General features: G+C 44.9%; 1 protein-coding gene across 1 annotated transcript; it reads left to right on the top strand.

The window, feature by feature from the left end:
- Positions 1–867: 867 nt before the first annotated feature.
- On the top strand, positions 868–2303 carry LOC123175551 (NAC domain-containing protein 92-like). The gene is made up of 3 exons (XM_044590231.1): positions 868–1049; positions 1140–1423; positions 1511–2303. Exons 1-3 carry the CDS (start codon positions 869–871, stop codon positions 2183–2185), a joined length of 1140 nt encoding a protein of 379 aa, XP_044446166.1. The 5' UTR covers position 868; the 3' UTR covers positions 2186–2303.
- The last annotated feature ends 12287 nt before the right edge of the window (positions 2304–14590 follow it).

Genomic DNA, 14590 nt, shown 5'->3' with positions numbered 1-14590 from the left:
ATATCATACCATATGATTATATTAATTATACTCCAAAGTCCAAACCCGAGCATGGACGCGCTTTGTTCCGATGAATGGCCCTCCGCCGTCCATGGCTAAATGGACGTCCGTTGCTTGGAGGCAGTGACTTTACATTAACTTTGGAATATGTCAAAAAATAACTGGCGCCGGTGTTTTACATAGAATAATAGAAATCTTTACTTTAACTTTGGAATATGTCAAAAAATATATTTACTATTTGCTGTGTATAAATAGAAATACATTATAATAATAAAATAGTGTACGATCTATAGAGAAGGCAACGTCGAGAAGAGAGAGAGGGAGAGAGCGATGGGGGTAGAAGGAACTTTTGGATTTTGGTGTGTGGGTGTGTGCGCAGTGCAGCGGTGGCGGTGCGTGATTGGCTCCCAAGAAGCAGATCGCTTGTGATCTCAGTTGAGTTGGTGCACACGGATGAGGAGGAAACAGTGACCACGGGATGTTGACGCGCTTTCAGGAGGCACCCTACCTGTCCACGCATGTGTAATCTCGGGCGGAACCTATATAAGTAAGGAGGATGAAATCCCCGTCCATCGTCTCACAATCACACATCCATCGAAATCCCTCCAAAAGCACCCACCAATTATCTCAAATCCACAACAGAAAACAAGATTCTGTCCGCCAACAGAGAAGAAAACAAGAGAGAGCGCCCAAGATGGCCAGGGTTTGAATCCACACCGTGATTCACGCCATCGACTTCCTCTTTTCACTTTTACCCGAGGGTAATTGATTGGCCAGGGTTTGACTCCCTCACCATTTTCTCAATCAAATCCTCCTCCCCCTGTTGACCTCGTATTTTCTTTTATACGGTAGAAAAAACACGCAAACCATGTCGGATATTGCACCTGTGCAGCCATTGGCTTTGGGTCTCCTCCAGCCGGAGCCCGGCTTCCGCTTCCACCCTACCGGCCAGGAGCTCGTGACCTACGACCTCCTCCGCAAGGTCCACGGCCACCACGCCTTCATCCCCGAGGTCCATGTGTACAAGCACGAGCCCTGGGAGCTGCCAGGCACGTCACCTACATGTCCCTACCTGCAGAGACGGCCCGGGCCAATAATATCTAGTATTGACTTGATTTTCATCAATCATGCATGTGCAGACAAGTCCTTCTCGCCCAGCACACACGACGCCGGGGCCAAGGTGGAATGGTACTTTTTCGCGGTCAGGGCCCGAAAGTACCCCAACGGGCTTCGCATGGGGCGGGCAACGGTCGCCGGGTTCTGGAAGTCCACCGGGAAGGATCGCCCCGTCATGCACAACGGCGTCATCGTCGGCATGAAGAAGACGCTTGTGTTCCACACCGGCCGTGCGCCTGGCGGCACACGCACCGACTGGGTCATGCATGAGTATCGTCTTCAGGGCCAACGCAACCACCACATTCAGGTATATCTCCATTTCTTTCTTTTCCTGATTATGTTGTGACCGAGCTCCACAACTCTCATACACCCTAATGGTTCGTCCTCTGTTCAGGACGCCTATGCATTGTGTCGAGTCTTCAAAAAGAACACCGTGGCTCCGTTGATCGATTTATCCAGTGATGCCGACACATATGAGGATCCAATGCAGTCTGTGCCCGGCGGCGTCGACACGGACAAGGATTTGATGGAGCACGTGTCTGACGGGGCCGATTCACACAAGGATCCCAAGCATTATGTGCTTGGTGGCATAGAATCAGACAAGTATCTGATACAGTCTGTGCTCCGTGGCATCGGCACGCACAACGATCCCATACTGGTCGAGTCTGATGTTGCCTACGCGGGCAAGGAGCAGATGGAGTCCGTGCTCTGTGGCGTTGGCACAGACAAGGATCACATACATGTCGAGTCCGAGTTCAATAGTGTTCATGCGGGGAAGGGAAAGAAGCCGTTCCTCGCCGACCGTGGTAGCACGAGCACAGGAAATATGGAGTTTCTCGCCGGTGGTGCCAACAAAGACAACGAAGGGATGCAGCCTGTGTACGCCGGCGCCAGCGCGGATGAGGAGAACTCTGTCAACGCTTGGTACACCGCAGCCCTTGCGGAAGAGGATAATTCATGGATGCAGCCCCCTTCATATGACGACTGGTACACTAGAGTCGACCTGGACAAGGATGATTCCTTGATGCAGTTCATCTTCGGTGATGTTATGCTCTTGAGCACCGACTGAAAAGTAAAAATAGAGAAATGTAAAGAAAAGAATGAGAAGAATCCTACTCCATTGTCTGTAGGTTGATCCTTAAGTCATATAATAGTGTTGTATTTTCCTTTTTATGTTTGAATAATAGTTTGTTTCTAGAGCCTTTTATATGAGTAAACGTTGAGGTCCCTTAACCTTCAGAAATATTTTTTGAAAGTACTCTGCTATGAATATAAATTGAGATGTCGAGGCTTCACAAATCCTATATATAAAGTTACTCAGCTATAGTTTGCTTTAATAAAGCATATTTTCAGAGTACCTGTGCGATCGGTCTTGGCATCCTCGGCTAGCACCTCCTCGCCGGGCATGACCACAGCAAGCCCTCATAGGTCGCCCGTGCGCTCCCCGTGCTCGCAAGCCGTGCAGGGGCAACACACGCCTGTACACGCCGGCGTTCCTTCCGAGATGTCCGTACAGCAAGCGCCACAACCTTCCGCCCTTGCACCTCCACCGTCATGGTGCTCCTGACCGCCGCCTCCACCATGCATGTCTCTGGCTCTCTCCCCACTAAGATTATTTCAGATGAGATCGGAAATGGCTGACTACTTGGTGGAGGTGATGCCGATGCGTTCCATCGGGAGGAAGAAGATGCTCTAATTAAGCCACTAAAAAAAGGAGGCAGCTGGTACATGTGTGCTATTCAATATGTACTACAAGATAGCATACTTTATCATGGAGTCAAACTCGTTGATTAGAGAAGGGTTTTGTCACGGCTCCACTTTACAAATATCCCTCGCGTCGTCCGCACCGGGCGACTCGGGGGAACCCTACCGCCCCAGCCGCCGGCCGCCCCTCGCTGACCTTCCTCCCCCCGCCGCCGCCGGAGGAGGTCGTCCCACAGCGGACGGTGGCGGCGGGGCGCTCCTGCCTGTTTCTTTTTTATTAGCCTGCGCACTCTTCACCAATCCCATTGTCTGCGATCTGATCTAGGCTTGCACTCCGGCCGCAGCTGTCTACGGGTCAAGTCTACGCGCACTACAAGAGATCGGGCCTACCATGTCGAGCTCAAAAATTCCACGTAATAGCTAAAAACGTCACAAAATACTCATGTGTGACATTTCTCAGGCGTCACGAGCATCGTCACGGAATCCCCGTCACAGATTATTACTTGTGACGCGACACGCAAAAAACGTCACCGGATATGGGACCTTCGGTGACGTAACTGTCGTCACTAGAGATTTGGTAGGCTAATGTGCTTTGGATTTCCAAATAGGCCAAGCCCAATAATTCAGTTCATTTTTTCTATTTTGGGTTCAAATTGTTTGGTGGATCATAACCTATTTACAACTCAATTATGGTTTTTCCAACCAGCCCTTTTTTATGGAGCAATTGCCATTTTCTGTTAGCCTTTTCAAGGATTATTTTCTTTATAGTTTTTGCCTCTAATAATACTTCAACATTGTCTGATTCAAAACATATTGTGGGCTAGTGGTCTTTTTAAGCCCATCTTTCCATTGACCAATTTTCACATAATATTACAAGCTAACTAGTCTCTAAACAACATGCATATTACAAATCACAGTTACATGCCCCATGCAACGTAACCCAAGCTACGTCACCATCGGATACATCTTTTTTACTTTGTTGGTGTGACTCTTAGCTCCCACCTTCATCAAAACTTGGATTTTTTGTTGGATGCCTTTCTCGTGACTTCTTGAAGGCAACTAAAGTTGTTCTGATCCTCCATTGTCCATATCAACTTCTTGAAAGATGACTTACGAATCAGCCTATTAGAAACAAAGACATAAATATAACATTATGAATGAGTTACAGAAAACCATCTACCATTGCAACAAAGAACGACATGCAAGTAACTTGGAGCTCTAGGTTGGAACCTTAATAAAAAATACACGTTATTAATTGTCTAATAAGTGATATGATCAAAACTAAACATGTCGTATTCATGAGCAACAAAGGTCATCTGAAATATTTGATTTGAATAAACACATATCAATACATTAGAAAAGAGAACTATTGGTAAGAGGACACGCATAAATAATAGCTCAACACAAAGTTTGAAATCCCGAGAGGAACAAATTAAAATTTGTAGTAGGTACTCCTTCACAAATTAAAATGGTGCAAGAAAACAGAATATTCGACAAAGACTCGAAGGAAGAAACCTTCAAACAACATAGAACAGTGCAGAAAGCACGAAAAACTTAGTGTGATTAATAAGAAACTTACATCTAAAAATCAATTACTTACAATTACGCTATGGTCACAGGCCTAAAAAGTTCGTTTAGGCTTTGATCTTTAGTTGTAAACTTGTAATATATCTGCTTACTTGGATAGTAATCTGCATTAACATATAGTCAGTATCACTTCAGATTGCCTAAAGGAGTTCAATGAATTAGTTCCCCATTAGTAATTTGCCAAAATCATGTCGAATCGCTCATTAAACTCGCACTGCAGTTCAACAACAGCAATTCACTTGCAAATCTCTTCACACTCCCTCAAACAGAGTTGCCACGAGATCAGAACTACAAAATAACATAACAATACTGGGGGAGCATCTGCATAATGAAAATATTTTACTGCAGCTAATTATTTAATTACTAACCCATTTCACATGTACTATCTAGGTTCTCATGGTAATTTCTCTAAAAGATAAATCAGAACATGGACAATTCAGTTTACAATTTTCAACTTAGTGACACATATAAACTAGCTTCCATATTCTAGCTAACCACTACTGACAGTATGGCACAAAAAATGACTATCTAACCTAGCAAATATTACTATAGAAGCATCTCACGATTGACCAATAAGAAGTTAAGAACTCACTAACAGGGAGGAACAAAACAAAAGTGATATCTGAACCAATCCCCTCATGTAAGCGGTTCATCTAAACTGAGAGGGGATAGCTGAGCGTCGTACACATGTAACATGTTAACCCAGCCACCCAGGTTGCTGGTCGAGCTTAACGGACCTCCCGCAGAACTCCGGTGTGCCCCTGTGGTCTGTGCTCAATGTAAATCTGACGGACAAAACCAAAGAAGAAGAAAAACAGAGGGTCAACTAGATGTATCTGATAAGTGCGGAAGGTGGGACAACTACGTGATGACTCATTAGTTAATCATACCACAGTGGCGGTAGTCCCTACGAAGGTGATGCATAGGCGAACCCGGCGGTCCACTCAAGGAAGCCATAGCCATTACCCACATCACCATGACTCCTCTATCCTCTCCCTCATTTGCTCCGATGGATCTGAGAAGTGTATGGAGTGGCGCCATAGAGTAAAGAGTTCAGTGCCTGCAATCACACGAGAGGGATCGGAGGATGCACGCACGCAGGCATTCAACACTAATAACACACGTCACGCACACAGGCTGGGCCGCGGCCGTGCAACCAGGCTGGTCCGGCCGCGGCGCACGCTGGGTCCGCCGCTGCGCGCAATGGAGGGACCTGACGCCAGTAGCAGCTTCCGTAGCGGAGCGCCCTGGAGGAACCCGACGGGAGAGGGAAGAGAGAGAGCAGCTACTCCTGCCGCCGTCGTCGTGTTTGGTTGCCTCCGATCTACCGCCGCCGCCACACAAGGGAATAGGGTTTCGCTCGGGGAGGGGAGAAGCTGGACGAGGGAAACAAAATTCGCTGTTATATGTGCGGTTGAGCAGGCTTCAGCCCACGTAGAAAAATCTAAAGAAATGGCGTTTTGCTGGGCTTGCCAGGCTATGGTTTGTGTTACGCCCCTTAAAAAAGTTATGAATAGCCGCCAGCCAGAACCATGTTGCCTTGCCGCTCCCCGCCGCGACGTGACGCCTACTAGAACCCCGAATAGATGAACAGATCGATCATACAAGCCCCCGGAAAGAAATAACTAACCAGCTTGCCCTAAAAAAAACTAACCAGCTAAGTGTTGTAGGCGTATATATACAATCCAGAGCCATAATAAATATTTTTAGTACAATATTATTTTACCCGGGTTCAAACTCCATATACCAACTTTCCCCCATTAACTTTTATATTCATTTTTTTAAATAGCATCAGCTCACGAACGGATGGATTCAAGTTTTTTTTTGCCCGGCCAGTGTCTATTTATATTCAATGGAACAAAATAAGTTTTCCCCGGCCATTATACCTATCTAATAGTAGATGGAACGAAATAATACGGTGCTCAGTAGACTGTGAAAAACTAGGGTGGGTAGTGCCAACACTAGCATGCGGGTCGTACCGCTCAATAACTCTTGAACCAGTTATGGCAGGTCCTACCGGTAGACATTACAAGACAAACTAATTATTATCTTACATTCATAGTTTTAATTTGGTGACTAGTAGGTTCATCATGGAAATTACCAAACCTTCATAGAAATTGGTAGCCATGTGCGCTCAAGGTCTGAAGCTGACTCGTGACGTCCATCGTCACCGACTTGTGGTAATCAGTGACGCCACCTGCGAAAACATCACACATTAGGTATTTCCATGACGTTGCCCATCTTTGTCATGAGGATTTTCGTCACAATATGTCAGTTTTCTTGTAGTGGCGTAATCGTAGCCCGGCGCTGCATATACATGGGGCAGGATGCATCCAGATCTGCATGCAAATCCTTGGTGGCTTGCTGTTCTAGACGTGCAGCCAGCTCCCACGTCCAGATCGGAAGGCAGCCGACCTGCCAGTATGCGGCGGCCTGATCGTGAGGGCAGCCACACAGGATGACGGCGGCCGGTTTGTGAGGCCGACGACACAAGATGGTGACGGTCAGATCATCAGAGCACCGGCAGCAGCTCATGGACGCGGGTCTGGTCCACGCGACGCCATGTTGCGACCGGATCGAGTTCGTGAGTTCTGTGGAGTCCGTGGTGTCCCCGGTAATCTGCCGCCGTAGCACATGGACCACCGGGTGATATCCACTCGCGGACGTGCGTCTGGTCCACATGACGTAGAGTTGCGACCAGAGTAAGTTCGTGGGTGCCAGAGGAATCCATAGAGTTGCCGGAAATCAGCTGCCGCAACACATGGGCCGTCGGGCACCAAGAGTGATTGTCCCCAACAACGTGCTCTGGAGGGACATTACATGCAGACCTATGACACTCCGATTTGTCAGAATGTCGGCACCATGAGTGGATCTTGATGGCTCATGTTGACTTCGAGATTTCAAGTGATGAAGGAGGTGAGTTTGGTTGTGGTGAAGATTGTGGTCCGGATGATCGGCATTTTGCGGGAGTCCTGGCTAGCAGGGGAGACAACACATGAGGACTTCTTGGTGGTGCTCTTTGGGCACAAAGTCTCGACTTCCGGGGTGAAAACCCATGGTCTGACCTTCACTGGTTGTACCTGGCAATGGCGGATCTCTATTCGTCTCCTTGTTGAAGGCATTGCCTAGAGTTCAGTCGGACTTTCTTCAGGGTGAAAACCCATGATCTGTGATCAGGCGACGACTGTGTTGATGCACGGTTTCCTTCTTGGAGGCGTCGTTCTTGGAGAACCTTTTTTGCAGTCCGGGTGTGGCCTCTGGTGGTGGTACTTCCTCCTATTTCGCTGATCCGTTCGGCGTTTTTTCTTTCTTTTTTTCTTATGGCTGTGTGCATCCTTGATGTCTTGACTAGCTCTTGACATTATGTTGTTGCAGAGGTCGGGTGTAATTGATATCCGCTTGATATTAATATATTCCCTTTATCGAAAAAGACTCAAGCTTGGCTGATTAAAATAATTCTAATACTACCGTGTATAGATTGGCACTGTGCTAACATAGCTGAGAAAAGTTTTCGGTAATGGTCATGGAAAATCACAGTCCTGATAATACGTATTTGCTAGCTTGTGGAGGAATTATACACATAATACTAACTTGTATGCGTTTCTAGTTGCCATGCAAGTCTGTCTACAAAAGAGGTCTCTGCATGTAGTTAAATCTCTCTATATGCTGACGATGACGATATCTTTACAATTTATATACAGAATTGCTATTTTAGTTATCTCACATCTAAGTCTAGAACTGTTGGATATAATAATCACGATTCATACCCTTAGGGTTGTGTATGTTTTTGTCGTCATTTTCCCCATCGGGCGCAACCTCCGCATCCAAACTGCGCCTGCCCACTAACATCTTTTTTTCTTTTTCACTAAGCTTCAAAAAAGTGGCAGGGGTACGCAACAACCAATACAACCTCTTCACGTTTGTAGCTATTATTCTTCTTTAAATCGTTGCAAGCTGAGAAGTCACGCTTCTTTTTTTTCCTTGTTTTTTTTCTTTCTTGTTTCTTTTCTATTTTCTTTTCTTTATATAAACCATTTTCTTTTTCAAATCCCAATTTTTTTAAACAATGAAATTTCCTCAAATTTGATGCACTTTTTAAAACTTGTGAATTTATTTTCAAAATTAATCATTTTTGTTCATTTTTCTGTTAACTTTTTTTCAAAACCAATGAACTTTTTCCAAATTTGATGATTTTATAAAAATAATTGATGAGCTTCTTTTGAAATTCGATGAACTTTTTCCAAATTTGGTGGAAATTTTTCAAAATCATAGTATTTTTTCAAATTTGATGATTATTTAGTTTTTTTTATGAAATTTTCCAATTTTGATGAATTTTGCTTCAAAATTGATGGACTTCTTTTCAAGTCAATAAACTTTTTTTCAATATTCATGAAATGTTTTGAATTCACAATTTTCTTGTTTTTTCAAAAGCGAATGGTTGACTCAAGTCAATAAACTTTTTTTCAAAATTCATGAAATGTTTTGAAATCACTATTTTCTGTGTTTTTGTTGTTTTTTCAAAATCGAATGGTTGGCTGGTCAACTGTTCGCCTGTCAAACGGGATCAACGACCACCGGGGTCCTCCCATTAGCCATGCTTGCGGTGTGAGGCAGGGAGACTCGATGTCCCTATGCTCTTCACCATAGTCATCAAATTCCTTAATTCTATGCTCCTCCATGCCTCGTGAATACATGGTAGCTAAACAAGTGAGCTGAGAGATCAAACGAGATGCAAATGCAGTGCACACCTCGTACACCGATGCACGACTTGGATGACAAAGTGTGCATGCTGTAATGCATGAGTTATTTGTTTCTTCTTTGTGGATGTATGGCCACTTCTGTGTCTGGTGGCACCGGTGTGGACAAGGATGGGGTGCAGTTCATGCTAGTCGACACGGGTGCGGATATCTTCTGGATGTAGTTCATCATCAACAATGCATGCTACACCGGTGCTCTTACGGAAAAGGATAACACATGGATGCGGTTCATTTTCGACAATGCATGGTACACCGATTGTCGGTGCTAAAACCGGCAGATCTCGGGTAGGGGATCCCAATCTTAATGATCTGAGCTAGATGATAATAGGAGAAATAGGACATGGTGTTTTACCTAGGTTCGGGCCCTCTTGATGCGGTAAAACCCTACGTCATGCTCCTTATATATTGATTGTGATGGGGTACAGAGTACAATATGATCTACCTCGAGATCACATGAAGATGTTCTAAGCTCTAAACCTTACAATCGTGTCTCTACAGACTAAACCCCAAGGCTTATATAGATGCCCGGGGTACCTAGGGTTTACACATGGTCGGTGACAATCTAGGGATAAACATGTCGATCATTCAAATATGCTTGAAGTGTAACCAAGCCTCCAGGAGATCTTCATCTTGATTACGTCGTGGGCCATGACCGGTACGACTCATTTTACCAGTCTTCGGTGGGTCCTCGGCCCGGCCCACAACCGGCGGGCCGACATGGCAAGCATCCCCTAATCCAGGACGCCAACACCGACTCCCTTGTGGAAGAGGATAACTCCAGAGTAGAGTTTATATCTGACGATGCTTGGTACCAGCACAGACAAAAAAGGACTAGTAGAGAAAATTAATGAAAAAGGAATTCAGAGTAGATTTTACCAGTCTTCGGATGTATATCATCTATTGGAGCAGCATTTTTGGCACAAAGTGGCCTCAGAGCATCTCTAATAGATGATGTAAAATGCATCATCAAATTATGCTTCAAGTAAAATTTACATCATCAAAACGTGGATATTATATCACCAAAAATCTCCGACTGGAACAAATGATGTAAAATGGGCACTAGTGCTCCAATAGATAATGTATAAAATAGTTCATCCAGACAAACAAAAATAATGCAAAGATACAAAGTTCATTTTAAACAAACATAGTTCATACTACAAACATTGCAACGACTACTTCATATTGATACTACTTCATACCAATTCGACTTGATCAGCCTAAACATAAACTAATTGTCAGAGTCAGGCTGGCCATCGGCTGGTTCTTGCGGCTCCGCGTGCACGTGGAAGATGCCTTTGTGCGAGGAGCAAGAGCTACTAGCGACTTGTGTTGTATCCAAACGACCTGAAAAGTTTGCGGGGTCACAAGCTAGCTGATGGTGTATGGTTCCCCCTGGAACATCCCTGCACCAACCGGCCCTTACGTACTCCCCAGCCTAGCTAATTCTACCAAATTTTGACTGGAATGAAAACAGGACGAGGTGTATATACTTGCCCAGGATGGTACCAAAGTAGACAAACTGGTGTATTTCCTCGTGCCACTGACTCATGAACACACAGAGCGAGCAGTTTTGCATCCTATGCGTGGATTTGGTTTCCTCCAAATTCTCACGATAGCTAATAATAACAACGAAGGTTCGCCCTATCTTATTGAGAATTTTAGTCCACTTATTATATGATACTCAGAAGGAAGACATGTGTATATATAGGGGATAGGTGGAGCAGCATACCACCGTAGGGTGCATTTCTCATGCTTTGTACTATGTGTTCGTGTAACTGAAAGGACAATGAAAAGCATGATGGCTCATAACAAATTTGACTTGGTTCCTTGCTTGCAACCAGTATAAGCGTGAGCAAAAACTTCTTCCTACCCCACGGTTCATGTGTGAGCATATTTTTTGGATGTATGTTTATTACAGGTAGGCATATGATACCTCCACGAGAATACGAGCACATGATTCATTACACAACTAACCAGTACAATCAGGGTTCAAGACATGATTAGACAACATGGTAACACATGCACCAAGAGATCAAACGAGATGCAAATGCAATGCAAACCTCGCACAGCGATGCACGACTTGGATGACAAAGTTTGCATGCTATAATGCATGAGTTATTTGTTTCTTCTTTGTGGATGTATGGCCACTTCTGTGTCTGGTGGCACCGACGTGGACAATAATGGGATGGGTCTGTGCCCGTCGACACGGATGAGTATAACTTGTGGTGCACTTCACCATCAACAATATGCCTGGTACACTAACGCCCCGCAGAAGAGGATAACTTCGAGATACAATTCATTGCTGATGACACTAGCTAAGTACACCAGCCTTATACAACATTGCTCGTGATAAAAATAATATTATTGCGCATGTGTTCAGTTGATCCCCGCACAATATTTCGTTCAGGCAGGATTTGATTGACCCATGAGTTGTGTCTTGGCATAATCTTTTGTCCCGGCTGGATTTGATTAACCTGACACAAGGCCGTGATGTGTTTCGCCGGAACCTTACTACATCAGGATCTTTCAATGTAGACTCTATGTACCATATGCTCACACATTCTGAGATACTAGTGAGTAATAACAAGAAAATTTGGAAGTCTAAGATTCAACTAAAAGTTAAAATTTTCATGTCGTATCTTCGTAGAGGAGTTGTGTTAACCAAAAACAACCGCACAGGGCACAACTGGCAAGGGAGTAAGAAGTGTTGTTTTTGTACTCATGACGAGACAATCAAACACCTCATTTTCCAATAGAAGTTTGCAGGTTCTACATGATCAGTCATCCAAATAGCATCAATTTGTATCCCCCATAAGTGTTACCAATATTTTTGGTCATTGGTTGGACGGTATTTCAAATAGGTCCAAAACGCTTATAAGGGTGAGAGCGTATGCCTTAATTCGGTCGCTTTGGCTATGTAGGAACAATTTGTTCAAGGCAGTGTGTACGCGATTGGAGCAGGTTGCTACGGAGTTTTCTTTTCCAACATGGGTGGCAACATAACCTTCGGGTCGATCCACCACCTCCTTCACATAGGCATAGTGTCGGTCTAGAAGACTCTACTGTTGCCGATTTGTCGGTTTTTTATTTCATGAATTTTTGTCAAAATTACATATTGGGTCGTGTGCATCCTAGTTATGCAGATGCCGTGTGTTACTCATAGTGCATTGTATCCACTTGATGCTATATTTTGAGATAATAAAATTGCCCTTTATCGAAAAGTTACACCAAAACCATCGCAGAAGTGGATAACTTCTGACTGAAGTTTATCTCTAACACGCCTTGTATACCATCATCGACAAATAAGCACCAGTAGAGAAAATGACGAGAGCGGTGATAGAGAGCTCGAGCGCGCGCGCTCCCGCTAGGTGGACCAATTGCGCAAGACGCGTGGGTGGGCCTCTTGAGCGGACCGTATACGTGCATGTAGTCTTATTATACATACAGCCAGATGCCCAGATTGCGTACGTTGCATGGTAACGGACGGAGAGTGAAAATGTACCATCGGTACATTTGATGGATCGCGGTACGTGATGTACTCAGACAACAGTTATACTGTGTTTGTATGTTGATGACATATTGATAGTTGGAACTAATCTCAAGTTGATCGAGGAGGTTAAGTCTTTCCTATCTCAGAACTTTGAGATGAAGGACCTTGGAGTGGCTGATGTTATCTTGAACATCAAGCTATTGAGAGATAATGAGGGTGGGATCACACTTCTGCAATCCCATTATGTTGAGAAGCTGTTGTGCCGTTTTGAATATTCGGACTGCAAACCATCTCAAACACCATATGATCCTAGTGTGTTGGTCCGAAAGTTCGAAGGCACAATTAAGGATCAACTGAGAAACTCTCAAATCATTAGTTCACTCATGTACCTAGCCAGCGCAACGAGGCCTAACATCGCATTTGCTGTGAGCAAACTAAGCCGGTTTGTTTCCAATCCGGGTGATGTACATTGGCATGCTATTGAGAGAGTTATGCGCTATCTGAAAGGTACTATGAACTATGGACTTCACTATACTGGATACCCGTCGTTACTTCAAGGGTATAGTGCTGCGAATTGGATCTCTGATGCTGATGAGATGAAGGCCACAACTGGGTATATGTTTACTCTTGGAGGTGGTGCTGTTTCCTGGAAGTCTTGCAAGCAAACGATCTTAACAAGATCAACAATGGAAGCAGAATTAACAGCATTAGATACATCGGGTGGCGAAGCGGAATGGCTTCGAGATCTGTTGATGGACTTGCCAGTGGTTGAGAAGCCGGTTCCGGCCATCCTTATGAACTGTGACAATCAAATAGTTATTGTCAAGGTGAAGAGTTCAAAGGACAACATGAAGTCCAACAAACACATAAGAATGAGATTGAAAGCTGTCATAAAATTGAGGAACTCCGGAGTGATAGCGTTGGATTATAATCAAACGGCTAAGAATCTGGCAGATCCCTTTACTAAAGGGCTATCACGTGTTGTGATAGATAGCATCAAGGGAGATGAGTATGAGACCCACATGAGTTGCCATGGTAGTAACCCAACCTATGTAATCGGAGATCCCGTGAAGTAGGACCTGGGAAAACAAGCCAGTGGTGAACTGAGGAGAGTAACTTTACTAACCAACTCTGTTGGAGATGCAATACTCTCGGAAACTGTATGGAAGGATGACTACTATCTTAATGTGTTCCAAGGCTTATATATATGTATAAGCAAGATGCTATCCTACAGAGCGATCTTTGGAGGAACACACCTATATGAGCCCGACTGCTGGTCACAGTCTATGAGATTGGGGTGATCTCTAGCAAGCTCATGAACAGGCCAGGAGTGTGCCTAATATGCTCCACCCGAGGGGTCGGCCTTCGGCAGCCTCATATCAGTGAGACTTGTGGTGAAACTTCTTGATGCCAAACTGACAATTCAAAGCATAGTCCATTGTTCAGTTGTGAAGGAGTGTAACTACTTGGTCTAGGTGGAGCTCAACCTTAATCGGTCTCCACTGAGATACTGGTATATCAAAACAGTGTTTGGAACAAAGGACAAAGTGGGCCCCTGAGATCTGGTGGGCGATTGTTGAAATATGAGATGGGCCTAGAGCCCATATGACAATTTCATATTTAATCTCTAAGGGCCCATGTAGGTGGCATGACAAGGTGGTGGGAAGTTTAGTCCCACCATGCTAGTGGAAGGAGAGTTGGAGTGGTTTATAAGGGATTCTCTCCCTCATGCTATTGGAGCTTGAGAAGAAAAGAAGCCCTCGCGCACTCCTCCTCCTCCGCTCGCCACGCATCGTCACGACGCGCCGCGCCGCGCCGCGCCGCGCCGCGCCGTGCCGTGCCACTCCGCGGGTTGCGGGATTGAGCCGAGCCGAGCTCACTCCTATGCGCTTCTTTTTGCAGGTCAGGAACGGAGAGTCTTTGACGCCACGATCTG

Source organism: Triticum aestivum, unplaced genomic scaffold, assembly GCF_018294505.1.
Source record: "Triticum aestivum cultivar Chinese Spring unplaced genomic scaffold, IWGSC CS RefSeq v2.1 scaffold209034, whole genome shotgun sequence".
Classification (NCBI taxonomy): domain Eukaryota; kingdom Viridiplantae; phylum Streptophyta; class Magnoliopsida; order Poales; family Poaceae; genus Triticum; species Triticum aestivum.
This window is presented reverse-complemented; position numbering and strand designations above follow the sequence as displayed.